General features: G+C 45.3%; 1 protein-coding gene across 1 annotated transcript in view; it reads left to right on the top strand.

The window, feature by feature from the left end:
* Nucleotides 1-27,157, top strand: part of AUTS2 (activator of transcription and developmental regulator AUTS2) — an 815,029-nt gene extending 787,872 nt beyond the window's left edge. The window contains exons 10-20 of the mRNA XM_063174132.1: nt 1,060-1,280; nt 1,709-1,753; nt 6,359-6,454; nt 7,753-7,824; nt 10,065-10,094; nt 11,549-11,620; nt 15,351-15,492; nt 16,003-16,080; nt 17,769-17,852; nt 18,709-18,931; nt 24,012-27,157. Coding sequence (XP_063030202.1) covers nt 1,060-1,280; nt 1,709-1,753; nt 6,359-6,454; nt 7,753-7,824; nt 10,065-10,094; nt 11,549-11,620; nt 15,351-15,492; nt 16,003-16,080; nt 17,769-17,852; nt 18,709-18,931; nt 24,012-25,251 — 2,303 coding nt within the window. The 3' untranslated portion in view covers nt 25,252-27,157. The remainder of the gene's footprint in view (nt 1-1,059; nt 1,281-1,708; nt 1,754-6,358; nt 6,455-7,752; nt 7,825-10,064; nt 10,095-11,548; nt 11,621-15,350; nt 15,493-16,002; nt 16,081-17,768; nt 17,853-18,708; nt 18,932-24,011) is intronic.
* Nucleotides 27,158-27,652: the final 495 nt, after the last annotated feature.

Genomic DNA, 27,652 nt, shown 5'->3' with positions numbered 1-27,652 from the left:
GGGGTCTGGAACACAAATCCTGAGACGAGGGGCTGAGGGAGCTGGGGGTGTTTATCCTGGAGAGGAGGAGGCTCAGGGCAGACCTCATCACTCTCTGCAAGGCCCTGACAGGAGGGTGCAGCCAGGGGGGTTCAGGCTCTGCTCCCAGGGAACAGCGACAGGATGAGAGCACCCAGCCCTCAGCTGCACCAGGGGAAGTTTAGGCTGGACATCAGGAAAAAAATCTTCACAGAAAGGGTGATTGGGCATAGGAAGGGGCTGCCCAGGGAGGTGGTGGAGTCTCTGTCCCTGGAGGTGTTACAAAAGGACTGGATGTGGCACTCAGTGCCATGGTGTGGTGTGGGAACTCAGCACATCACTCCGGATGTCCAGAGTTGCTGAAATAACCCTTGAGGGGCTCGGAAATCCTGGAATGTTGCCAGAAGTGCTTGGTGGTTGGATTTTGACCCCGCACGGGATGTGCCACCTGTATGAGCACAAGAGAATCACTTGGGGATAAGAGGTGTAAGAATTAATTATTCACAGGGTGAAAATACAGGTTTTGGGATTTTGGTACAGGGGGATTGTAGGAGACAAGTTGGAGGAATTAGGGCGTGTCTTGTTCTTCTTCTTTCTTCTTCTTGTCGTCCATCTTCTGTGGTGATGTTGGCACTTTGGGGTTGGTTCATGTTAAATGTGCACTTGTTAATAAGGGTAAAAGGTATTGGGAAATAAAGGTAAATATGATATACGTAGTTTTTAGTATAAAAATAGACGACCACCCAGTGGGAGGTCAGAGTGCCCTTGGCTGCCTTGCTGTCAGCCCTCTGTCAGGCTGGGAGAAAACTTTGTAGATAAGAGATAAAAACAATATTGAAGACTGAAAATGTGAAGAGTGCAGACTTGTCCTTTGGAGCGCGGGCTGTCCCAAGGCCATCCTACGTGTGACCGGGCAGAGACAAAAGGCCGGACCGGTCAGTCTGGGTGCCAGGCTGCTGTTGGGTCCCAGGTTGGACTCTGTGATCTCCAAGTTCATTTCCAAGCCCATAAACACTGTCCCTCTGTGCTTCTGTGTTTCAGAGCAAGACCTCCTGCGGCAGGAGCTGAACACGCGGTTCCTGGCCTCGCAGAGCGCCGACCGCGGCGCCTCGCTGGGCCCGCCGCCCTACCTGAGGACAGAGTTCCACCAGCACCAGCACCAGCACCAGCACACACACCAACACACCCACCAGCACACCTTCACGCCCTTCCCCCACGCCATCCCTCCCACTGCCATCATGCCGACGCCAGCACCGCCCATGGTGCGTACCCCAGGCAGAAATGTGAGGATAAGTAGAGCACAACTCTATTCTTTGTTACAAAAGTATTGTGGAGAATCTGCCAGGTTGTGGGGAAGGGCTCCTGTGCTGCCCAGGGGTGTCTGGGCAGGAGAGGCAGGGCTGTCCCTCTGTCACAGTGTGAGGTTCAGGTGGCAGCACAGGACCAAGGGATGAGGCTCTGGCCAGTCCTGCCGAGAGTGTTTGCTCCTCCTTTGTCCTGTTCTGAAAAGATCTTGATTTACTTTGAAGAAAGAAAAAAAACCCAAACAATTTCATTGGAAACTAATTTTCTGCATATTTTTTTCCTCTCTGTTGGTTGCCAAATAATAGAGAAGTTGTCTTCTATTTTGCCAACAGAAGTAAAGCAAGGAAATATAAAGTAACTAGTTTGTGCTTTGATCCCTTTGCAGTTTGACAAATATCCTACAAAAGTTGACCCCTTCTACCGTCACAGTGTGAGTTTTATTGCTCTGTTTCCAACTGACTTCACTGCTTTTCTGTGGTGGGTTGGGATCACCACTCAATCAATGGCACAGTGTCAAATCTCTCCCTAATCATCACTCCAGGATTTACCATTACCGTCCTTGGTTGCTTTGGCTTTTGAAGGCTTGCATTCATGGTGCTTGTTTCTGATAAAGATGCAGTATCAGCTTTTCCAATCAAAAGATCTCTTGCTCACACACCATTTGGATCCAGGTTTGATGTGAAAAGATGAGACAGAAGGGCTGACTGTTCCATGGTTCAGGAGAGAGCAGTGATTCCATCACAGTGTTTCACTTGCGCCACAAACCCTTGGGCTAATATTTTTGCTAAGGAACTTAAAATGAACTGACAAACTATCAGACAAATCCTTCAGGGATAGATAATCTAATAGTTTTCCCAATCTATCATATTTTGTTTGATAAAATCTGAAAACCTGTCGTCTTATTCAGATTTCAAAGGCTCATCTGATCCACTGGGCTTGTTATGTTTTGAAAGCTCTGTGTGATGACAGCAACATGAATCCAGCTATGCACTAGATGTGTTTACCTAAGCTACCAAAAATGTTACTTAGTGAGATGAACTGATTTTTAAAATTCCAGTTTTATGTAAAGCTTCTGCTGCTAAGGATTTGAATCCACTGATTGGTTTGCTGCTGAACCCTGGGTTGTATTTTCTTCATCCTATTGGCAGAGGCAGGTGTCTGGCAAGAGTTTCTTAATCCAAGAGCAATATTTTGATGAGAGAAGGAGTACTGCATCAGCACTCAGAAATCTGCAGAGCATTTGGCTTTATGTGTTGGTTTTGCTTAGAAGTGGAACTGGGCAAAAAAAACTGGTTAAGACAATGTCTGGATTAAACACATGGCCTGCTCACAGCCTGTCCTGCCCCTGAACAGTCCTCTCCATGTCTGGCCCTTCATTTGAGGAGCTGGGACTCAGTGTTTGCAGGCTCACAGCTCCAGGAACACTGGGCAGACATTGCCACCTCCACTCCAAAGGGCACTGCTGCTCACCTGCACCAGTGTTCATTGCACTCTGATTTGCTGAGCTTCACAGGGCTCCAGGAGATTGATCAGTGTGGCCTGTGGATCTCAGCAGGAACACAGAATAGGGAGATAGTGCATGGATTTTAGACAAATCAAGCACAGAAGTTGGCAGTGTAGAATAGGATGCATTGCAGAAGTCTCCAGCTGTATCTGCTGTTCACATTCAGTCCAATAATCTCAGAAATCTGGGAGCTACCTGGATTGCAAAGGTTATGGCCTCGCCCCTGTAAGGTCAGGAGAGCTCCATGCTGTGCTCCCTTAGCCAGGGAGCTGAGCTGGGCCAAGGCAGGGACCTGGGCTCTCCTGACTTCCCTGGGGAGAGGTTTGTCCTTGGGAAGGGGCTGCCCCTGATCAGCACTGTGGGACAGCTGCTCCCAGGGGATGCTGTGGTGCCTGCACTGGGCCAACAGGCTGTCTGTGACCCCAGCAAGGCCAGCTGGGTGTCCCTTGGTCCCTGCCAGTGAGCCAAGTCAGCCCAGATGGGTGTCCCTTGGTGCCTGCCCAGTGAGCCAGCCCAGCTGGGTGTCCCCTGTCCCTGCCCAGTGAGCCAAGTCAGCCCAGCTGGGTGTCCCTTGGTGCCCGCCCAGTGAGCCAGCCCAGCTGGGTGTCCCCTGTCCCTGCCCAGTGAGCCAGCCCAGCTGGGTGTCCCCTCATCCCTGCCCAGTGAGCCAGCCCAGCTGGGTGTCCCCTGTCCCTGCCCAGTGAGCCAGCCCAGCTGGGTGTCCCCTGGTCCCTCCCCTGGGACAGGTCAGAGCACAGGGAATGGGAGCTGTCCCTTAGCTGGGTTTGGGGCTCACCCACAGGGCAGGAGAAATACAAATACTGTCAGAATGTGGCACTTCCACAGAGCTGTTCTAGGGACAAGAGCTCCCACTGTAGATCCACACCTGGAGCTCAGATCCCTTAAAGCTGAGTGTGGGTGAACTTTGTAGAACTGGGTCTGTTTGAGACTTAAAATCCATCTACTTTAGAACAGGGAGTGTAGCTCACATAGAAGCTAATGTTGAGTTTTAAATCAGTGTTATTTCTTCTCTTTTAGCACAGTGAGGCTTTGCTTTCACCTGCAGCTGCTGCCAGGTTTAGTTTGGCATCACATACACCTGGCCAAGGTGGTCACTGCATGTTTCCCCAGGGAAAACTAGAAGGGAAAACTGCTGCTCAAAAAAGAAGGAATTCTTGGGAAGAAGGAAGCATTTGACTATGAAATGTGAATTCTGAAAGCTGGAGGAATTTAACTGATACAAATTAATCACAGAGATAAACTATTTATATTTTATTAATAATTCTGACCTTGAGGAAAGGTCACATTTAATTAACTTACCACTTGTTATAAAACTGAGGAAAGAATTCCTTATTATTAGTCATAGCCAATAGAATATGAAGTATTACATCTTTTGCCATCACTTAGAATTAGTCCATTACACAGAGAATTAAAGACAGAAGACACTGGAGAATTTCAAGCACATTTTACTCATTAAAAGTTATTGTAAATGAGGACAAATGTCTCTTAATGGTTTCTCAAATGTCTACAGTTCAGTATCAAATAATCTCAAAATGTTTTCTGCACCATTGGATGGAGCAGGTCCAAATTAAATAGAATTAAAAACAACAGCAGCAACAGGAATGGAGGCTCAATACCAGCCTTTTAAACTGAGAAAATCTTCTGATACCTCTGAAATGTTTTCTCAGCTTTCAGTAAATACAATATGGATAAATGGCATGGCAAGATAAGCTAGTGGAAGGAAAAATTATGAAGAGAAGCACAAGGGTGTGCCTGGCATATCCAAATCCATCACAACTTTGTGGTACTGTTTTACTCTGGGATGGGATTTGCTCAGTGTTTTCCCACCCCTCATGTCCAGTCTTTGACTTTGCCCAGTCCTGCTTCTGTTCAATTGGCCATTAACTCATTTATTTTGATCTTAAAAGTAGCACACTGTAGTTTGACTTTGCTCAGCCGTGGTCAGAGGGGAATTGGTGTCAGCCAGAGAACCCTGTTAGGTTTTAGGGTGGCAATTCCAGTGGAGCTGGATCCTCTCCTAGATCCATCCCTTCCAAGAGCCATCCCCTTCTAGACCCATCCTTTCCTACATCCATCCCCTCTGAGATCCATCCCCTCCTAGATCCATCCCCTCCTAGATCCATCCCCTCCTAGATCCATCCCCTCCTAGATCCATCCCTTCCTAGATCCATCCTTTCCTAGATACATCCCCTCCTAGATCCATCCCCTCTTAGATCCATCCCCTCTGAGATCCATCCCCTCTGAGATCCATCCCCTCCTAGATCTATCCCTTCCTAGATCCATCCCCTCCTAGATCCATCCCCTCTGAGATCCATCCCCTCTGAGATCCAGAGGTTTCACACCAAGAATGGGTTTGGAGTGTGATGTTTTGAATCCCTAACTCCCACCAGGAAGCAGTTTGGTGTGTGCTAGCAGCATTTTCATGGAACTGGGAGAGTTTTTTGTCAGAACAAGAGCCAAAGGTTCACCAGCAGAGCACAGAGATGGGCAGATTGGGATGTGATGGTTTATCATGGAATCACAGAGTGGGTTGGGCTGGAAGGGATGTTAAAAACCATCTCTTCCACCCCTGCCATGGTAGGGACACCTTCCTCTACCCCAGGGTGCCCCAAGCCCCATCCAGCCTGGCCTTGGGCACTGCCAGGGATCCAGGGGCAGCCACAGCTGCTCTGGGCACCCTGTGCCAGGGCCTGCCCACCCTCACAGGGAACAATTTATTTGTTTAATAATAAACAAATTAAGGGAAACCTGCTTATTTCCCTTGTCTGCATTAGCACAGAGCAGCATCTCATTTGTTCCCAAATTCCCTTAGGACAGAGCCCTGGGCTCAGGGAGGTCAGTGGAGTTGGGCACATTTTTGTGCTGAGCATTCTCTCTTTACAAAAAACTCCCATCCATTTCTGGGAGGTTCTGCCTTAACATTTTGTTTAAATACTAATCTTTAACAAATCAGATTGTCTGTCTGCTAATATTAGATGTGGCAGGATATCCTCTCAGACAGACTAATGAAGTAAGAATTGTGCATATTTTCCTCATTTCCTACAGATACCATTAAAATCCCAACCTACTAATGGAGTTTTAATGATACAATATCCTTAGAACTCGTAAGGGTTTTTCCACTTAAACAGGAGATTTCTGAGCCTCATTCTGCTCAGGATTCTTCCTTTTCTCTTGAAACAAGTCACAGACTGAAACCATTTAAAACCTCTCTCCAATTTAAAAATTAATAATTGAGGAACAAATGTCTCCCTTATGCTGTGCTGGCCCGAGGCGGGTACAGGTTGCTGGCTGTCTGATTTTGGAACTGCTTTTAAGCTCTAAACCTCATGACATCTGTGAACATCCCATCGACTGCTTTAACTAACATTGTTGCAATGAGATCACTTCAATGCTTCTCAGTTTTCTCCATGTAACATTTTCCTACTATTCTGCAGGAATGCTCTCTGTGTCCTCCTCAGCTGCCTGTGCTGCTGGTGACCCTGCATTGATGTTCTTCTCTTTCTGTTGCAGCTGTTTCACTCCTATCCTCCAGCTGTATCAGGTATTCCTCCCATGATCCCTCCCACCGGCCCCTTTGGCTCGCTGCAAGGAGCTTTCCAACCCAAGGTAAGGCAGGAATTACCTGGGACTGCTCAGGGCAGGGCTGGGCTTAGCAAGGGGTTCACATTCTGGACAGGCTGAGCTCTGATTTACAGCTTCATTCCACAGGGGACAATTCTTTTTTTCCAGATTTACCACAAAGAGAAGTTATTTCTCATTAGGTTCAGATATATCTACAAACATTTCTTTTTAATTATTTATATAAAGGCATGGTTAACTTTAGAAGCAATATAATTAGTTCTGAGATAGTGTGCATTAATGAAAGGTCATGTAATAATCAGGATTTTAAGAAATGGTGCTCATTCTTGTTTACTCATTTCCATAATTACCTCCCAGCTCCAGCACAGTGCAGAGCACTGATTTGGCTGTCCTCAAGGGTGATAACTGGGGGAGAGAAATGTGGCAAGTTCAGGGCTTTTCTCTTTTGTTTTTATGGAGTCACTCTTTATTTATCAGTGGGAAGAAGTCAGTCTGTAGTCTTTGCAGCTAGACTGAAATCAGGAGTGGAATTTCTGCAGAGGAGACACCTTCTTCCTTAAATTGGCCCATCCACTCTAATGACTGAATATGTAAATTGCAGTTCATTAGTGAGATTCTTGTCTGTATGGTAATCAGACTGTTAACAACTCACTTAATTGTCAGTTATGCTGGAGCTGATTTCTATTTTCTTCATTTTGACATAGGAACAAGCTCTGTCTAAATGTAGGGGTGTTGGGTTGTTTTTTTGTGGTTTTTTGTGTTTTTTTTTTTTTTTTTTTTTTGTTTGGGTTTCCCCCCTCCCCCCACCAAACTGCATTTTATTAACTGACTATTAACATTCAAATAATGGGAAGGTCTTTAATTTTTTGCAAGTGGATGTTTTCCTGATGCCCATATTGTGGCAGTCCCTGTGGATGGAGTTGAGGTCCTGGTGCAGTGTTGCTCTGTGTGCTGAGTGCATCACTGATAATCAGCAGAGCAGGGTCTGTGTCCTCCACATGCTGCTTTTGATGCTGTGTCATAAATGTGCTCCTAATCAGGTTTTTCACATTAGAAGATTTTCCAGTTTAAACAGTCACTGTTCCCTCAGTGGTTTTGATTAAACTAATGGGAAGTTGGTGGATAATCAAAGTGTGGATTTGGAGATGATAACACTCATATTACTGAGTGGATTATAATTGTTCTCCTTTCCTTTATAAAAAGTTTATCTCTATTGCTTAGACAATGTAATGATAAAGAACTATTGTTTTGCACATTCTGTTGCTTGTAGGCATTGTTACTGGTGTGCAGCTCATTAATGTTGTCTCTCCTTGTGGAATTTCCAGACTTCCAATCCTATTGATGTTGCAGCCAGACCTGGAACGGTCCCACATACCCTTCTACAGAAGGATCCACGGGTCTGTAAAAACTGCTTTCTTTTTCTCAAGTAAATCTGTTCCTCCTGAAAACCTTGAATGCTAGAGCTGCCATCTTGAGAAAGTCCAAATTAACACCCTTTAAACCAAAGCTGTTTGAGCTGTTTCATCAGGGAGGGCTGCAGAAATTCTCTGGGAACATTTAAAACACCCCTGTGCACTGGCAGAGCTCTGTCCTTGCTGGCAGCTCTCCCCCCAGGCCCAGGGGTAAAGGCATAAAAGTCCAACTCAACGTAGAAAATGTACAAACCTCCCCAAGATTTGTGTTTGCACTCTGTAATTGTTTTTAATGTGGGTAATGACAGCTATTCCCTGGGTTACTGTAGCATTGATTGCCCCAGTGAAATACGGATGCACTTTATTGATCACTTGGTGCCTCTGGATTTCTGAGTTTCAGGGGATGTGAGCAGCATTTATTGCCTCAGCACTTTGTCCCTCTGCCCAAGGGTTGTTGGTGTGTTTGAATTGATGGCCATTATTTCCATGAGGAACTTCACACTCAAATATTTTTAGCAGAACTCTCAGACAAAAGCATTGAGGAGCTCTCCCTAAAATTCTGAGTTGGGGCACGGCTGAACCTCCAGAGCTGCTGTCTTTGTGTTGGGCTGAGTTCCAGTACCTTGGGTTGCTGAGCTGAGGCTGAGCTTTACACCAAGAGGAACCACATTTCTGTTTGTTTGTCTAAGTGCAGAGATAACCAGAACCTCCCATCAGGAAGTCATTTAGCTTTATGTTCCCTTTCAGCTGGGAGTGAGTTTCGATTATTTCAAGATGATGCATTGTGCCATCACTGTGTCTGCTAAGTACCTTCTGCACCTATAAATCTCCCTTAGAATTGCATTTCAAAACAGAAAATCCAAAACAAATGAGCAGTACCCAATAAATCGAATTATTTCCCAGCATTTTTTGATGAAATATGAGCAAAAAGAGGGGAATAAGAAAATAATCTACTCCAAAAAAAAAAACCCTAACAGGCCACATCAAAAATAAAAATGAGAAAATTGGGTTTTTTATGGGCCCTGTTTACCAACATCTGTTTCAGTGTGCTGATAATTAAGGCAAAGCCCATTTATGGCAGAGAACAGCTTGAGGGGCAGTGAGGCACAAGGCCATGACCTTGGCTGGTGGGTGGCACAGTGCTGGTGTGCAGGGCATGGCTCACACCCCATCCCAGCAATCCCAGCCCTGGGACTGAGCCCTGGCACGGTGCTGGTGTGCAGGGCATGGCTCACACCCCATCCCAGCAATCCCAGCCCTGGGACTGAGCCCTGGCACGGTGCTTCTGTGCAGGGCATGGCTCACACCCCATCCCAGCATCCCAGCTCTGGGACTGAGCCCTGGCACAGTGCTGGTGTGCAGGGCATGGCTCACACCCCATCCCAGCCCTGGGACTGAGCCCTGGCACAGTGCTGCTGTGCAGGGCATGGCTCACACCCCATCCCAGCCCTGGGATTGAGCCCTGGCACAGTGCTGGTGTGCAGGGCATGGCTCACACCCCATCCCAGCATCCCAGCTCTGGGACTGAGCCCTGGCACAGTGCTGCTGTGCAGGGCATGGCTCACACCCCATCCCAGCCCTGGGACTGAGCCCTGGCACAGTGCTGCTGTGCAGGGCATGGCTCACACCCCATCCCAGCCCTGGGATTGAGCCCTGGCACAGTGCTGGTGTGCAGGGCATGGCTCACACCCCATCCCAGCCCTGGGACTGAGCCCTGGCACAGTGCTGGTGTGCAGGGCATGGCTCACACCCCATCCCAGCCCTGGGACTGAGCCCTGGCACAGTGCTGCTGTGCAGGGCATGGCTCACTCCCCATCCCAGCCCCTCTGTGGGATCGAGCCCTGTCCATTACCCAGCCTTGCCATGAGCTGAGGAGCTCTGAAAGATGAGAGCAGGAGTTTGCCCAAAGGACAGATCTGTGCCTCCATCAGTGCAGTTAACCAGCCATTTCTGCAGCATTAAATCAACAAATTGCTGCTGCTGGCAGGGGCCAGAGCTCTGTGTGAGCCTGCTGGAGCTGCCATCACCACTCAGGTGCCACAGCCAGGGGGAGGGGACAGCACAGAGATGGAGGCTCAGGACTAATTATTATCCAAAAGGGCTTCATTTGAAAGTAAAATTCTAACATTTTAATTTAGTCTCTTAATGAAGCAATACAGATTTGTTAATTAGAGCAATTGTTTGAGTGACAGGCGTGTAACCAAGCTGTCATTTCTTCTTCACAGTTGACAGATCCGTTCAGGCCCATGTTGAGGGTAAGAAATCTTCCTGTGCTCCTGTTTGTCAAGCTTGGCTCAGTCCCACCAGGTTGCAGCACAGAATAATTCCAAATGAGAGCTGCCAAGTGTCACCTGGGCAGTTCTGCCCTGTTTTGGGGAGAGCACAGGCACTCCTGCAGCTCCTGATCACTCAAGGACAAGGCAGAGTTTCACAGTTGCAAGTTTTGCTCTTCTCATGCAACCCTTCACATGAATACTTGAGCTTAAATATTGCTGATCCTTCCATTATGGTTTCCTGAGGCAAATCCTAGAGATCCTGGCAGTGATTCCCTGTTATTTCTCTGCACTCTGAAGGAGTTTGCTGTATAATTTTACTATGTGTTTTCTGTGTTACTCAGTTTGAGATGTCCCACCCAGGTATCTCACTATCCACTGTAGATAGACAATCCCCTTCAAACACAAAATATTTTAAAAATAAGGATCTAAAGATCCAGTTCATCACTCATCCAAAAGGGAGTTTTGTTAATTTTTCATTCAAGAAGAAGATCTAGATTTTGCTTTAGTGAACTTACTAAATCACTAGCACAGTTTTTGCAAATTAGCAAAAGGCTTGAGTTTAGGGTAGTATGTCTGTGAGACAGAGTTTATTTTTTTTTTTTAATGATTTAATTATTGGTTGATACCCAGCTAGAACTAGAAGGTCGACCACGTGCCATAGTTTGTGAAACACTAATTCACAAGTAGCTTCAGGTGACTTGAATTCCTGTGATAAGTTTTGACTCTACAGGAGTCATTACCTGTGTAGGTAACTACAGACCCCTAAGTAACAAAATTGAAGAAAGTATCTCTCAAATGAGTCTTTTTGGGACAGTTTCCAGCTGTGCTGGAAATGGAATACAAACTCAACAGGAGGGCTAAAAAGCACTCTGGTTCCTGCCTCCCTCTCTCCTCCCTGTGAGTTGGGGGGACAGGGAGGATGCAAAGACCCCCCCAAACAGGGTGAATTGAGTGACCTCCATTGTTCTCAGCACATTTATGAGCTGAAACCTTGGGGGGACAGACCGGCAATTACATGAGGGAGTCAGATGAATTTTGAAAACCAGAGGGACCTTTTAAACCACTTCCATTTTCATCTTTTGGTGGAAATGCCAGTTGTGGAAATGACCTGAGTGTGCAGCTGTGAGCAGTCCAGCTGTGCAGGGCAGCTGCTCACAGGGACACAGCTTTCAGCAGCACAGTGGCATCAGAGGATTACAGGAGTGTGTCCAGCTGGAGATTCCTGGGTACCCAGATAAATTCCCTAGCAAGGGACAAGTCTTTCCAGTTCTGGTTTTTCAGGAGGATGGAGAGGGAACCCTTTGTTTTCAGTTGTTTTGGTGTGGGGATCCCCCAGACCAAACCAGACAGGGCTCAGGGTCTGTTTTCTTCTAGAAATAGAATAAAGCATCTCAGATTTTTGAAAGTTACTCATTCATGTCTTGTTTTTCCAGAAACCTGGCAAGTGGTGTGCCATGCACGTTCACATCGCCTGGCAGATCTACCATCACCAACAGAAGGTCAAGGTCAGTGCCTGGGAAGCCTGACTGGGGTGGGGGGCACAGAGCAGAGCTCAGAGAGGAAGGGTTGGCTCTCACCTGGGCACTTGGTAAAGGCACACACACAGCTTTGAGCAGAAGCCTTCTTTCTGAGGGTTGGGTGAAAAGCTGAAGGCAGAGTCCCAGCAGTGTTTGGGATGTGCTGGAGCCAGGACAGCAGGGTAAGAGCTCCAGCTCTGTAGCTAGGAGGGAGGAAATGGAGGTAAACTACAAGCTGGCCTCCTCTCCTCTCCTCTCCTCTCCTCTCCTCTCCTCTCCTCTCCTCTCCTCTCCTCTCCTCTCCTCTCCTCTCCTCTCCTCTCCTCTCCTCTCCTCTCCTCTCCTCTCCTCTCCCCTCCCCTCCCCTCCCCTCCCCTCCCCTCCCCTCCCCTCCCCTCCTTCTCCTTCTCCTTCTCCTCTCTTTCTCTCTCCCTCTTTCCCTCTCTCTCTCTCTTTCTTTTTCTCCCTTCCCTTTCCACTGAGGACACAAATGTACCAAGTGGAGACCCTTGGCATGTGTATCTATTTCTGCTTATGAATGTTGAGGGGCAGGAGAGGGTGCAGGAAGTGCAGGAAGCCTCTGCTGTCCCTAGGATGCTGTACCAGGATACACAGGCTCCCCTCAGCCTTCCTTCACACCCCTCCTGGCTGGAGGGTGGCACCTGGGTGTGCCCAGGCTGCCCAGGCAGGCACAGCCTCTCAGGGATGTTGTGTTATCAGACACTGCCTCACTGCACTGAAGGTCAGGGATGGAAGTCCTGTCTTAGTTATTTTTCAGGCTCTGAGACTTCAAGGGTGAAGGCCATGAGCAGTTTTCCATTCTCACTGTGACTGAATTGCCATTGCACATGGACTCTGGGAAAGTTTCTTTCCCTTTATGGTATTTTCACTGTACCCATCACTTTAAGATCTTGTGATGCTCCCACAGTTTTTCAGTAAGTCAGGAATGGTTTCTGTTCTTCACTGCTCATACTTCAGGAATCAATAGCTTGTATTAGAAACTAAAATTACCAGGGAATCCTTAGCATTGGCAGCCTGTGTGTGCACTTGAATTGTGTACGGTAGTGATATAAGAATATGAAGATGTTGAACAGCTATGAAAACCTGCAGCTAACAGAGTTTAAAAATAACCCTTTTAAACAAGGTTGACAGGTTAATTTGCTGCAGTAGACATATCTCTCTTCTCTGCTTCCTTATGTTTCCCCTGCTAGTGATCTTCATTCATCTTCCCATTATCAAAAAAGACAAGATTATAGACCTAGAGAGTTATATGTCCTTTTTTTTTATTTTATTGAAAAGGTATTTTCTTGAAATGAAATGATTATTCCCATGCTATCTGTGTCCTTTGAATCTTCCTTGATTTGATATTCAGAGAGAGGTCAAACCAGTATATTTATAACTCACAGTAAATGCCATTTTCAGGCAGCCATTTCTTTTACCTCATACTTTCCCACCTTGCATGTTAAAAAAACAGCAAGAATAAAGCCCAGAAGCACATGAAAGGATGTTGCTCGAGTTTTTGAGGCTGTGCATGATGATATTTTCAGGAATAATTGAGAAGTGTGTCTGGTCAGTAAGGAGAGTTTGGGTGTCCCTGGATACACAGGAACTGTGTCCCCCTCCTGACATGACCACAAAGGTGAATCTCTTTCCAAAAGCTCACACAGGACAATTTCTCCTTCTCCTTACTCACTACCATGGTTGTGAAGGTGCCTTTTCTTGTGCACAAGCTGCAGGTGCTGCCTGAGCACAGAGCAGGGAATCAAAGGGGCTGGTTTCCAGTTTGAATGCGGTGCCACAGGACTGCTGCCAGTAATGATCTGCCCAGTAATTGCTTGCAGAGGGCAGCAGCAGGCACTGAAGGAGCAGGCACAATGGGAAACTTTAAAACACAACCTTCCTGACCTCAGGAAAAATTGCATGCAGCTGTGGATGCTGTTTGGCTGCCTGTGCCTCTGCTGCAAGACCTGAGTAACCTCTGCACACCTCAGGGATTCAACAGGGCTGCACAGCAGTCAGGGCACAGAGCACATTTACACCCTCCTTACACTGCCCACTGCTCAGGAGAGGATTTATGCTCCATAATTGGGCCTCTCTCCTTTAGGAAGGGCCTTACAGCCTGATCTAAGGGCAGTGCAGACATTTACATTGATTTTTGTGGGCAGCACGCTCAGGTGTTACACATTTTCTGGAAATACATTAGGAAGGATTGGCATCTGGGGGCTGCTCTCCTGAACAGCAGCTGGGGAGAAAAGAAATCTGACCATTTCCCTGCTACTATTTTAAGGTGAACCAACACATTCAGAAATCTTTTAACACATCCATGGTATTGCTGTTCCTCTTCAGCCAGGGGATTTGTTCGTTATTTAGAGCAGCACCATTCATATGGCTGCAATTAAAGCTTCAGCCAGCTTTTGCTATTCTGAGTAATGCCTGTCAGGGTTTATAACTTGGTTGTTAAAAAAGAATAAAAAGAGTTCACAGCATAAAAATCTGGCACACAGGCTTCAAGTGAGGCATTTGTATTTTCTGAACTCCTTTTAACTGTTAAAGCACTTCAGTGTTACTTCCTTAAAAGACTTGACCTTGACTTGGCAATTTCAGTATTCTTGCAGGCCATTATCTCCAGACATAGATAATGCTTTGTTTCCCTTTTTCTTTCTTGTTTTCCTTATTTTTTTTGTTCTCATGACTACACAGACATGTTTCTAGCACTTGAAAAACAGCTATGAGGCACGCACATTAATTTGATCATAACTTTTTAATATGCATATTTATATCATTGTAATAGTCTGTGCTTGGGGCTGGCACAGTATTAAATACTGATTTATAAAGCGTAGCCTGCTCCAGAATTACTGTTAAGATCTCCTGGTTCCTTGTTACCCATTTATAAATCATTTCAGCTGCCCTGCACAATTAATCAGCAATCTGCATTTAGGGAGTTCTGGCAGCACAGGTAATTGGGAATTTGGTGTTCTTCCTTCATTCTATAAAACTACTGAAGTGGGCACCCCTGAAATGGGGATGTGGCATGAAGAAGAGCACATCCTTCATCCACTTATCACTCACAGTGCAGCTGCCTCAGCAAATTCCCCCTCACAAGAGGGAGGCTGCTGACTCTAACACATGTAAATAAAAACATGTAGTACTTTGAGTGTGGAGTGGGAGCTGTTAAAGTGGGATTCAACCACTCCTGCTCTGCACTCTGCTTCCTTTCATCAAGCTGAGGGGCATTGGAGGGTGCTTTGCATCCAGCATTTCTTGGTGGCAGCTTTCCCTGGGAAATGAGTGGTTCTGGTGTCCGTGTCTGGTGTTTCAGCACCCCTGCCCAGCTGGGACCAGGGCCAAGCTGACATTCCCATTTATTGTTGTGGGACAGACCTGTCCTTACAGCTCAGCAAGTGTCTGAGGCCTCTTCAGAGAGTTTCATGTTTGTGTTGAAGGCAGCTCTGTGCTGAACATCCTGGAGGGGTGGGTGTGAGCACATGTGAAAACACTGGTGAAATGAGCAGGAAATATGCAGGAGCCTGAGCTTTTCCCTCTTCGCCTTAGATCTCCCTTCCAGGAAAACAGCTGTACACCTGTGCTTGGGGTCTCAAAATCCAATATTCTTGTTAAAACATCAGTATGAATGAGCTGCTCTACCCACATCATTCTGGAAGCGCTTTTGCTGTTGCCTTTTCAGACAGTCTCTTCCAAGTCCTGTTTTCCATTTCAGAAACAGATGCAGTCTGACCCACACAAGCTGGACTTTGGCCTGAAACCAGAATTTCTGAGCAGGCCACCAGGCCCCAGCCTTTTTGGAGCCATCCACCACCCCCATGACCTGGCTCGGCCATCAACTCTCTTCTCCACAGCCAGTGAGTACTGAAAGTGAAATCCCCATCTTGCTCCTTGCTCATTAAAATGCTGATCCTTGCCATGAATTTCCCTTATGCTTTGGCTTATGAACTCTCTGCAAGACATGCCAGGGGCTATTAGTCTATTTGATAAATATTTAAAAATGATTCAGGATGCTTTTATAAAAAGCCCAACCTGCTGGAACACTACTAGGTAGTAAATGAAGGAACATTTCCTCACAGAGTGATGTCTGGTGCATTGTAGAGATCAGATGTTGGAACTAAGGTGTATTTCACATGCATTTCCTTTTTGTTTCTGACCTGAAACATTCATTCCCCTGCATCCCTTATCCTCTAACTGGGTATTTCTGTTCTAAAAGCAGCTGCTCTTTGCAAAGGACCCTGTGAGCCCCATGCAGGGCACAGCAATGTCAGCTCACGTGAGCTGTTAAAGAAGGGACAGCCCAGAGCAGACTGAGTCCCTCTCTGAGCCTGTGCTGGGAATTGACCCCTTTTGCTTTGTTTTGGCAGGTGGGGGGCATCCAGCTGGAACCCCTTTTGGCCCACCACCCCACCACAGCAACTTTCTGAACCCAGCTGCTCACCTAGGTACGTGCTCTCTCAGCTCAGGCAGTGACCACTGAGAAATGAAACTTCTTGTGAGGAGACACTGAGCATTCTGCTCCCTAACCTTTACAAATGGCACATTTTAGCTGTTTAGTTGTAGTCTTTACCAGGCAGAAGTTCTAAATACACAGAAAGTGTCACTGACTGTGTTTTGAAATACTTCTGGACATTAGAGGAGCACAGTGTCAGGGCTGGCTGGGTTTCATTTGAGTTATGCTTAGAACCAGTCCAAAAAATGCCTTAAGGGCAAGGCTTCAGATCACAGAGATTTTTCTTTTCCTAACTCCTACTTAGATATCTGTTTTTCCATTAAAGTGAATAGGAAACATAGCTTTAAAATTTTGTGATCTGGCTTCATGTGTCACTTAGTGAAAACTGGTGAATACCCACTTAAACCAGAACTGCCCAAGTTTCCAGATGTTGTTATTTCCTTTCTAGCTTACTGCTTTTGTAATAAGGTGATTTGCTCATTATGGGAGCATCCAAGACCAAGACTTTACATTGGCATTTTATTTTGCATGGAGAAGGATTTGGGAGGGTCACCAAACTGGGCACAGCAAACAGACAATGCAGGTTTATCATTCTGCTCTTTGCTGCCCATGGAAAATGCTGGCTTTGGGCTTCTTTTTCTCTGTGTTGATATTTATCAGAAGTAACTTCATCAAAATATTAGTCTGCTCCAAAATAAAATGAGAATTTGCTTTATATGATTTTCCTGTTGCCTGTATGCATTAACTAAAAAAATTGTTCCAGTATTTTTCAGTCCATATAAGTTTTTTGTGTAGTATGAGCAATAAACACCAAGGGAATCACAGAATGCTCAGGCCAGCATGACATATCAGTGGAACAGGACATTTTATTTATACCCTGGCTCTGGTTTAGGAGACTTGGCCTGAAGGTGTTTGGAGCACAGTTGCCAGAGTTAATGATAGCCTGACTAGCAAGGGACATTTCCTGAGGAAGGAAATAAAAGGAAGTAAAACCAGAGATGTTTGCAGATTTCAATTGAAACATCATTGTGACAGTGTTCACAGGGGTCTGAGAATGAGGGAAGAGACAAGGATCTGACTCCATGTTTCAGAAGGCTTCATTTGTTATTTTATGATATATATTATATTAAAACTATACTAAAAGAATAGAAGAAAGGATTTCATCAGAAGGCTGGCTAAGAATAGAAAAAGAAAGAATCATAACAAAGGCTTGTGGCTCAGACAGAGAGTCCAAGCCAGCTGACTGTGATTGGCCATTAATTAGAAACAACCACATGAGACCAATCCCAGATGCACCTGTTGCATTCCACAGCAGCAGATAATCATTGTTTACATTTTGTTCCTGAGGCCTCCCAGCTTCTCAGGAGGAAAAAATCCTAAGGAAATGCTTTTTCATAAAACATGTCTGTGACATATCATGTCCATTTTAACATATTGATTTTCTTTAAGAGGGATTTTTTTAGTAGATGATGTCATGGCTATGGCCAACAACAAAGCCAATGTTTTGTGTCCCAGCCCATCAGAACCCTGCTGTGTGGGGGGGGGATGCTGTTCCAGCACAGCTGGGCACATCTGGAATGCAGGGGGTGCCCCAGGGGTGCTGGGTGGGAGCTGCAGCCCCAGGGGTGCTGGGTGGGAGCTGCAGCCTCAGGGGTTTCAGCTCTCTGTGTTGGTTTGCAGAGCCCTTCAACCGGCCGGCGTCGTTCAGCGGCCTCACCGCCGTGGGCAGCAACGCCTTCGGGGGGCTCGGGAACCCCACAGTCAGTGAGTACCTGGGCCATGGCCCTCCCTGCTCTGCAGCCTGCCAGGGCCACTCAGGGGGCTCTTGGCTCTCTTTTGTACTGCTTGGTTACATCACCTACCACTAAAAGATGGGAATTTGGAAAGCAGCCTTTTCCAGTTGTCAGTAAATTGGTTTTTGTTAATTACTTAATTGTTTGGGTTCAAGCTGGTGCTAAATGTTACCATTGCATTGTTCATTTAAAAAAATAAGAGCCTTTGAGTGTGAAATTTTCCACAGTTTTGTTGCATGTTCAGATGTAAATAATGTGTGCAGCTAGGGAGTTGTGGATGGAGACTTTTTTTTCCCTTTCTCATCAGTAATTCAGGCCATGTGCCTGGAAAAGATCACTAACCTGCATTAACTAGTCCAGGTTCATCAACATTTTTCTAAATTTAGCCAGTCACAGAAAATCATCCTTTTAAAAGTCACTCTCTTTCTTCATATTTCAAATCTGGCATGATTTTGGTCACATATTATTTTATTTTGGTTCAGGATCAAATGCAACAAGTTCCATTATTTATAGTCCCTATAACGGTCATTTCCTGATGTCTCCAAAACATTTGGAATAAGGGTCATCGTCACTTTTATCTTACTCCTTCATCCCTTGTAAATTTTATCCACAGCATTTCCCTTTCCAATTAAAAGAGCTGTCAGATGCCTGCCCATTTTTAGGAATGAGACCCTCTAATGAATCTCTGTTAATTTCCTTTCCTTTTCCAGCTCCCAATAATATGTATTCATTTTAACTCTGAGTGCTGTAAAAGTTGTTTTGGTAAGTACCTTCACTAGAGCATACCTTTTTCTTAAACCTTTTTGTTTTCCACTTCACCATTTCAGCACCCAACTCAATGTTCGGCCACAAGGATGGCCCCAGTATGCAGAGCTTTAGCAACCCTCACGAGCCCTGGAACCGACTGCACCGAACTCCTCCTTCGTTCCCGACCCCTCCGCCCTGGCTGAAGCCAGGAGAGCTGGAGCGCAGTTCATCTGCTGCAGCTCATGACAGAGATAGAGATGTAGATAAACGAGACTCATCTGTTAGTAAAGATGACAAAGAAAGGTACGAAAGAACACTTCCAAGAATTTGTCTAGTTCAAAGCTTGGGGCTCCGTTCCGCTTTTAACCCTCCCCAGCCTGGCACGTTGTGAACGCAGAGCTTCACCAGAGGCACGCCTGGAGCTGTCCCCAGGGTGGCACCACGCTAGAGGCAGGTTTGCAGCTCAGGTGTTCCCCTCTGCAGGGTTTCTCTTCCCACTTGCATCTCACACTTTACCTGAAGGAGCTTTGCTGGAGCCCAGTTCAGGCAGTGCCAAGTGGGAATAGAATCAGACCCACCCACTCTTACCTTGTGGGTCACATTGTCGTAGGTCTCTTGAAGGGTTAACGTGGAGATAGTGCCTGACAGCATGGAGAAAAGTATTCTGAGGTCTATCAGATGCTTATCTGCACCTTCCAATACTTAAATAACTTTGTAAATCAGACCTTGTCTGCAAAACACTTCCTCCCTCCTCAATAAACAGCCTGACCAGAGGGACCAGTGCTAAAAGTGTGAGATGAAAAGACTAAAATGCACCAGGAATGTCATGTGCCAAAACCATAGCAAGCTTCAGAGCATGCAGTTCATGCAAAGCACCTTCCTTCCCCTCAAAGAAGCCTCTACACTTGCACTGCTGTTAACACACCTTCCAACACCTTTCTATTCAGTGTTTTACATGGACTTGCATGCTCACATGTCCAGGCTGGGAAGGGTTAATGGAAAGTAAAACCTGGTCATATTTATTTTTTGTCAGGACTGTTCCCATTATTCAGTTAACGCAGTAAAAATTCCTCTTAACATTGAAGTACCAAATTTATAAGAGTTTGCCATTCAGCAGGTGTCATGCCTTCCTTGAAAACTGTAGAGAGGCTGATTTCAGCTTTTTCAGTTGTGGCTTGATGGCTTTCCTGTTAAGTTTGCACATTACTTTACTACATAATGGCTATTTGTTTCTAATATTTTAATCTAAAAGAATATTTAGGAGATGTGCTTTTCTGACTTCTCTGTCACTAACCCGAAGATATGCATTAGTAGCCTTTTCTAAAAGAAGTTATGCTAACACATTAGATATTCTAAAACTACATGGAAGAGCTTTTCTACATTGTTCTAAAAGAAAGGCAAACTACAGATCTTTCACCTACATTTTCCATTTGGAATATTTTCTGTTTGGTAGCATAGCTTCATTATTTTCATGTCTGATGTTAATGCTTCAAAAGAAATTGCTGTTACAAATTGGGTTTTCTGTCCTGCAAAAGGCTTTAAGCATGTGAGTAACTTTACTGGCTTGAATGGCAAAGCATTTTAGTTACTATGATCTGGGTAGTCTGTAGAATTATGTGATTATTTTGGTTGCTGTTTTGTTGTTTTCTCATGAAGTGTTCTGCTGAAGAAAATCCCTTACTGAAAACATTCATTGCAAGCTGCTTTGGCATTGCCTGAACTCCATATCATAGCTCAGAATATATTTCTTTTCAATAATTTGAGTGCTTAGCAGTAAGCATCATCCATCCCTCACACTTGTGCACAGCTCCAGCTTGCAGTGAGTGCAGTCCTGGTTTCACCCCTGCAGTGCTGCTGTGTGCCCAGCTCTGTGGGCTGGGATTGGCACTTTGCAGCACGTTCACACTGTGGGCTGTGTGAGGAGAGGCTGAGAATCCCTTCCCAGAGCTGTGTTCCCTGTGCAGAGAACGTCTGAGGAGTTGAGAGCCTCTCCCCCCTCCTCCTCACCATCCAGTGGCACCCAGAGGGGTGAGCACAGAGCTTTCTAGTTGAGGTCCCAACCTTTGTTATCTATTTGAAATTAATTTGCCCAAGCAGGAAGAGCTGGGAATCACACCCAGGGGTTTGATTTCATCTCAAAATCACCTAGTCATCAAGGGTCTAACCTTACCAACCCAGGAATGGCCCAGGCAGCCAAAAGCATTGAGCTCAATTGCAGCTCCCCAGCTCAGGTTGGTGTTGGATGGGGTGGAGATCCCTGGTGGCTCCTCTTGGATCAGCTGCATGGCCTGTGCACCACAGCCCCTGCCAGGCAGACTGAGAGAGGTGAATCCCTCAGGCAGCCCAGAGAGTGCAGAACTGCAGCAGTGACCCTGTCCTGGCTGGGAGTGGCACTGCAGAGCCCTGATGGCTCCTGCAACATTGCATGTCCCTTCCAGCTCAGGGTGTTCTGGGACTCTGATTGATTGCAGTTGTGGAGGGGTTTTCTTAAAGACTCTTTTATTCCAGCCCAACATTAGGGGAAAAAAAATTTAAAATAGCAAATGTGGAAAGCAGGATTTGTTCCTTCTCAGTGGTATTTTGTTTAAAAGATGTCACTGAACACTTCCAGTACAATCATAATGGCATTTAAGTGTCTGCAGTCCTAGAGCATGAAACCAAACCAACCAAGAATCTGTTGATCTTTCAATCAATATAAATGAGGCACACACCTCAGCATAAGAAATTCAGGTTTTTTTCAGGGTAGCACACAGCCTCAGAACTTCTCTTACTTGGTAATAAGTTCATTGGATAATGTGATTTTAAGTTTCTTCTTTGTGGAGGCAGTGGCTTAGAGCTGTTCTCATGTTATCAACCTCAGGAGCTCTTGACAAATGTGAGGATTAAAAAGTCATTCCTTCTCTGTCCACTGGACTATGTGCAGCTCACTTAAATGAGCTGGATAATCAGGAGCCTCTTGAGATGTTACCAACACTGTCATTAAATACAATGACATTGGAAAAGGAATTTGTCATTTTGGTTGCACATATATTTCTCCTTAATTACAGAAAACAGCTGTTATTTTTTCTAAATTTTATGTGTCATTTAAAGTACATCAATTATATGGAAAATTGATTAAATATCAACAAAAGGACTGAATGAGCTTTCCTAGGGAAATAAAACAATTAAGGGTACCCTCTAAACTAGTCCCATAAGCAAAATAAATAAAAGATTAGGCATTGCAGAGCCCACAAGCCAGTGTTTTCCCAGCAAAGTAAAGGAATTGAACCTTCACATTGAGAATCCTTCGCTGGAGGGCCTTGACTTGGTCTCCCTGTGTCCAGATGTGGAAGCTTCTAAATGCCTCAGCTCTTGGTGGAAAGCAAGTGGAGGGAAATTAGAGCCAGGATGTGATTTCCAGACTGTTCAGGTCCCACTGAATGAAGGCAGCACCTGATCCCAAGCAGAGCAGTGCTGGACAGTGCAGACCAGGCAGGGCTCTGTCTTCCAAGTGTTTTCCAAGAGTTACATTCTGGACTTTGGAGGTCTCTCAGACATGGCCCATGAAATGACAGTTTCAACAGTTCAGTCTAGACACACCAAAAGATGTACCTGGTGACATTAGAATGAGAGTTTCCTTCTCCCAGGCATTTTTTCTGCATTTGCTGCAGTTTCACTGTCCAAAAGTACCTAGAGCTACAAATCTTACACAGCTCAGCAAAAGAAGCAGGTGGCAGAAATTGTATGGGTGAAGGAGCAAATGTTCACCGTGGAGTCACCCTCTGAGCTGCCCTTCAGCAGCCAGTACTGCTCATCCTGGCCAGAGTGTCACCTGCTGGTGACACCCAGCCTTCAGGTGACACCGGCACCCAGAGACACACCATGTCAGCTGAGGGGACCCCTCACTGCTTACCCTTCCCACAGAATCCCAGAATAGCTGGGGTTGGAAGGAACCTCTGGAGATCATCCACTCCAACCCCCTGCTGAGGCAGGGCCACCCAGAGCAGGTGACACAGGAAAGTGCCAGGTGGGTTTGTCTTCAGAGAGACCTCCCTGGGCATCCTCTTCCAGTGCTCTGCCACCCTCAATGGAAAGAAGTTCTTTCTTATGTTGAGTTGGAACTTCCTGGGTTTTAGTTTCTGGCCATAAATAATAGTTGCCTTTAACAGCACACTGTCCCTTATCCTACATGGAACAGAATTTCCATGCTCAGCAAACAGCACGTGTCCAGCACTGAATATGTAGAGCTGTCCTTATGGAGAGATTCCAACTCAGAGGTCAATTGAAATTACTAAGAGGTTAAAATCATTGGAACTGAGGGATTAGATTCACCTTGTGAATTTGATTAGTTTTAAATGGGAGAGCTTTTTCACTTAGCATTGCCCATAACAACTCCTGGTCAACACTACTTCCTGAAAATAATTGGTATGGAACCCATTTCCATATTTAGATTTTGGTTCACTGCCAGACAATAATCCCCTAAACTTTTGTGCACCATAATTAGGTTTGAAAGATTGAATGAATTCACAGTATTTTCTGACTTTGTAGCATTGGTCCTGTCCTGCTCAGCTTGTTTTAACCTAGACATGGGAAGGGTTGGTCATCGGAGGAGCAGCTAACTCCAGATATGATGTTTTCAGAGCCAGCCTGAAGGATGGACAGACAGAGCAGATTTATCTCTGCTGCAGAGGTCAACACGAACTCTGTGTGATGGGCAGCTCTGTTAAACACCTGCACTGAGGGTCACTGCACACTCAGGGAAGTGCCTTCCTGTCAGAGGGCTGGGTTGGCACCATCGGTACTGGTGGTACTCAAAAGGATTTTGCCTCAGCTTGAAGTAAATGGAATTGCAAAAAGTAAATTGAAAAACTAAACATTGGAAAAGAATAGAGGAGAGAAATTAGTAGTGTACATTGGTCTGGAAATGTTTTTAAAAGCCATTTGAAAAATAGTAATCTATTTTCCCAAATGTATTCTTAAAAGAAGAAGTAGGTAGAATACTATTAACCATGTAATTTGTATTTAATTCCCTCACTTTTTGGATGAAATTAGTATGTTTTTACTTTTCTCTCTCTTTTTTGCAAACATTTAAAATCTTTGCAATACATGTCCTAGAACTAGATGCCCATGGGAGCCTTGTGTGGAGTTCAGTGTTTGAGATCTCAGTCAGATTCTTCACAGAGCAGCTTTGGAGATCTGCAGCTGCTCTGATGAGATAACAGAGTAGGCCAAGTTTAGAGATGGGATGTTCTTCTGGAGTTCTGGTGTGCCACAGGCACAGAGCATTTACTGGTGCATGTCACCGGCTCTCTGCACAGCCACAAGTAGAAAGCCAGACACTCTGATGCTTTGTTTTCTTTGCAGAGCTTCTCATGCCTTCATTTCACACTTCTCTTTCTTGTAGGGAGAGCATTGAGAAAAGACACTCCAGCCATCCTTCGCCAGCACCTATCCATCCAGTAAACTCCCTCGGACACAACCGCAGCTCAAGTGAGCAGATCAGGAGCCATCTGAATCCCGAGGTTCGAGAAAAAGAGAAACCCAAAGAACGAGAGAGGGATCACTCCGAATCTCGGAAGGAGATTAATGTTGAAGAGCACAAGGTGAAGGACAGCTACGTTTCGGAGAAAGAAGGCCTGAGCCATGAAAGCCGAGTGGTGGAAGAGTCTAAGCAAATGCCCAGGGTTCCTTCCCCCTACGCCAGGCCCCCCGTTGTGGAGAGCACCAGGCCCAACAGCACTTCCAACCGCGAGGCCGACAGGAAGAACGAGCCGGCGTACGATAACCCGAAGAAAAGCAACGAAGTCAAGGTGAAGGAAGAGCGAAAGGAAGACCATGATGTTCAGCCTGAGGGACCTCAGACTCATAGGTCATCTGATCAGCCACCACCTATATCCACATCCAACGTCCACCCAAGTCCTTTAGTGTCTATGCGCATGACTGTAGGTGTAACTGGTATACATCACATGAACAGCATCAGTGGCCTGGACAGGACTCGCATGATGACCCCTTTTATGGGAATTAGCCCAATTCCTGGTGGAGAACGTTTCCCTTATCCTTCTTTCCACTGGGATCCAATGAGAGATCCCTTGAGAGATCCCTACAGAGAGCTGGATATTCATCGGAGAGACCCCCTGGGCAGAGACTTTTTGCTAAGAAATGACCCCCTCCATCGCCTCTCTACGCCAAGGTTGTACGAAGCAGACAGGTCATTCAGGGATCGGGAACCTCACGACTACAACCACCACCACCACCACCACCACCCTCTGTCCGTGGACCCGCGCCGGGAGCACGAGCGGGGCGCGCACCTGGACGAGCGGGAGCGGCTGCACATGCTCCGCGAGGACTACGAGCACGCGCGCCTGCACTCGGTGCACCCCGCCGCCCTGGACGGGCACCTGCCCCACCCCGGCCTGCTCACGCCAGGACTGCCCAGCATGCACTACCCCCGCGTCAGTCCCCCCACGGGACACCAGAACGGCCTCCTCAATAAAACTCCCCCCACAGCAGCTCTCAGTGCCCCGCCGCCTCTTATCTCCACGCTGGGCCCGCGGCCCGGCTCTCCCAGAAGGACTACTCCTCTGTCCACAGAGATGAGAGAGAGGCCTCCCTCTCACACCCTCAAGGACATCGAAGCTCGATAAGCAGAGCGAGACTCAGTGAAAACCAGAGCAAGAGGGACAAAAACCTTGTAAATGAACATAATATAAAGACCTTCTTACTAGTCATTGATACAGACTGGGGATGTGACCCACTGTACAATATGTATAGACCTGAGTGCAAAGATTTTGAAATGATTTTTTTTGTATATTATATGTTGAAATTTTCCAGATCTTTTAGCCAATGTTCCATATGTTCCTCGTGTCTCCTACTCTATTTTATTTCTAGCTTAAAAAATTTCAAAATTTGAACTGAAGAACAAGACATCAGTCTGAGTGATTTGACTAGAAACAAGCCACCACCAATGTCAACCCTACAAAGCTCTTTCAAACCAGAAGTGAAGTCAATTGTAGATATTTATGTAAAAAGATTGCTTCATGGATTAATGGTTCATATATGCAAAAAGGGTAAGATGAAAGCTTTACTTTGTACAAATGTAAATAGATAAAATTAAGTAACATAATACATTAATACTTCTTAAACTGTGCTATTTGCAAACTTAATATTGATCAACACAGTCTGCTTATGCTGTGTTACTTATATTGTTATAGACAGCTAAACCCCTTCAACTATGCAATGAATTTTAAGGCTTTTCACAAAAGCCTTTATAACTCAAAGGAGCCTTTTCAACACACAACATAATTAAAGTCATATTTTCCCTGAACAAGCTTATTTCTAATGGAAGCCTACTTCTCTTGTTTTGATGAAGAAACAGCCCTTCAGAGGTGTAGTTTTCTGTGTGAACCCTTGCATCAGGCTGCTGAGGTCACTGTAACTCGTGTGTCCCTTGGATGGTGTCAGGATTAGTGCTCTGTGATCACTGACATGGAGTCATGGCAGATTGGGTTTCAGTCATATTAATCTGGGTTAAATGGTAATGGAATGCTGGAGATTTTCCAGAACTTTTGTCACTTAACATGTCAAATTTATTTTGGGGAGAACATCTGCTTATAGCCATTCATGTCTGGTTTTATTGCCAGTGTGTCATTTTTATCTGTACACACATTTTTTTGTGTTAAGTGATTTTTAACTACATTGAAACAAATCCTACAAGAAAGTGAATACTTTTCTAAATGATGGATATGTTTTCACTGTGGATCAGTAGTTTAATTAATGAACTCCATTGCAGATTTCATAATGGAATTTATTGTATTTCAGTTGGTAATAAAGTCTGTGAATAGCTAACAGGTCAGCCTTGTTGTTCCCTAATCATAGAAGACATGAAATAACCTGAAGAACACGGTCCTTTTTAAAAATATGCATCAATCTTCTGAAATCTGTCTTTTCATAACACACTTTTTTATAATGTGTTAAGTTTCTTGTCTAAATATTTGGAGAGAATATGACTTTATCAGAGAGAATTCAATATCTTGTCTACTGGACTGTAAAATATATGTATGAAATAAAATTAGTTCCATTGGTCTTCTAGTGTATTAAAGTGCTATCTGAAGTTGTTACCCTGTTTTGGCAAAAAAAAAGAAAAAAAAGAAAAAAGTTAACTACAAACATTTGTTTCTAATGATCAGAGATCTATTTTAGTAGTCAACTGAAGGTTTAGTTGTGAGCTTCAGATTTTTGTGAACTCCAGATGTTGTGCAGTGTTTCTTTTTTTTTCTTTTTTTTTCTTTTTTTCTACAAACAAAAGGAAAAATACAAAAAAGTCCCAACCCTGAGGAATATGTACACTGGAACCGTAGTGGTAGCTTTCAGTATTGTAAAGAGATTGTTATATACAAACCTTTTTGCTGTTTATCCTGTATGTAATAAAGTCCTTTCTAGATCCTATGTGAACAGAAAAGTGAAGCGGCTCTCAATCTTCAGCATGTTTCCTCCTCAGCGAAGACTTGTGTAATGTAAATTGTGCCATGTTATTAAAAAATGTGAACTAAACTGCTAGGTGCTTCTTTGTGTGCAGTGCCCCATCGTTGCTATGGGGAGGAAGTCCTTTTTCCCAACAGTGGGGTTTTGTTCAGGAGTAGCTGTTAAAATTGGAAAGGAAATGTCAAGCTTTCCTAAGCCATCTTACTGGAATCCTTAGAGCTGTCAGGGAAAAAGAAACAGAAAGGAGACCAGATCCTTGGCTTGTCCAGATTCTTTAAAAATATAGTAACACTCTACTTGGATTAGATTTTAATTAGATCATAATCTTGGTCTGCTGGATGCACATCATTAAAAAGCTGAGTTACTGAAGAAGGCAGGACTGGATGGCCACGGGAGGATGTAACTGCTGGAGCCAGCGAGGGAGGCCCTACAAGGCAGGGTCTGATTGAGAGCATCATCTTCCAGGCCCATCTCATCCTTACAGAGGAGCCTGACAGCTCTGGCAGCATCTTCAGGAGGGGAGAAACGTGGTCTTGATTGTCCAGGCTCTGATCTTTGTGAGCA

The sequence above is a fragment of the Melospiza melodia genome, chromosome 21, assembly GCF_035770615.1.
Source record: "Melospiza melodia melodia isolate bMelMel2 chromosome 21, bMelMel2.pri, whole genome shotgun sequence".
Lineage (NCBI taxonomy): Eukaryota > Metazoa > Chordata > Aves > Passeriformes > Passerellidae > Melospiza > Melospiza melodia.
The sequence above is the reverse complement of the archived record's forward strand: the minus strand, read 5'-3'. Positions and strand labels throughout refer to the sequence as shown.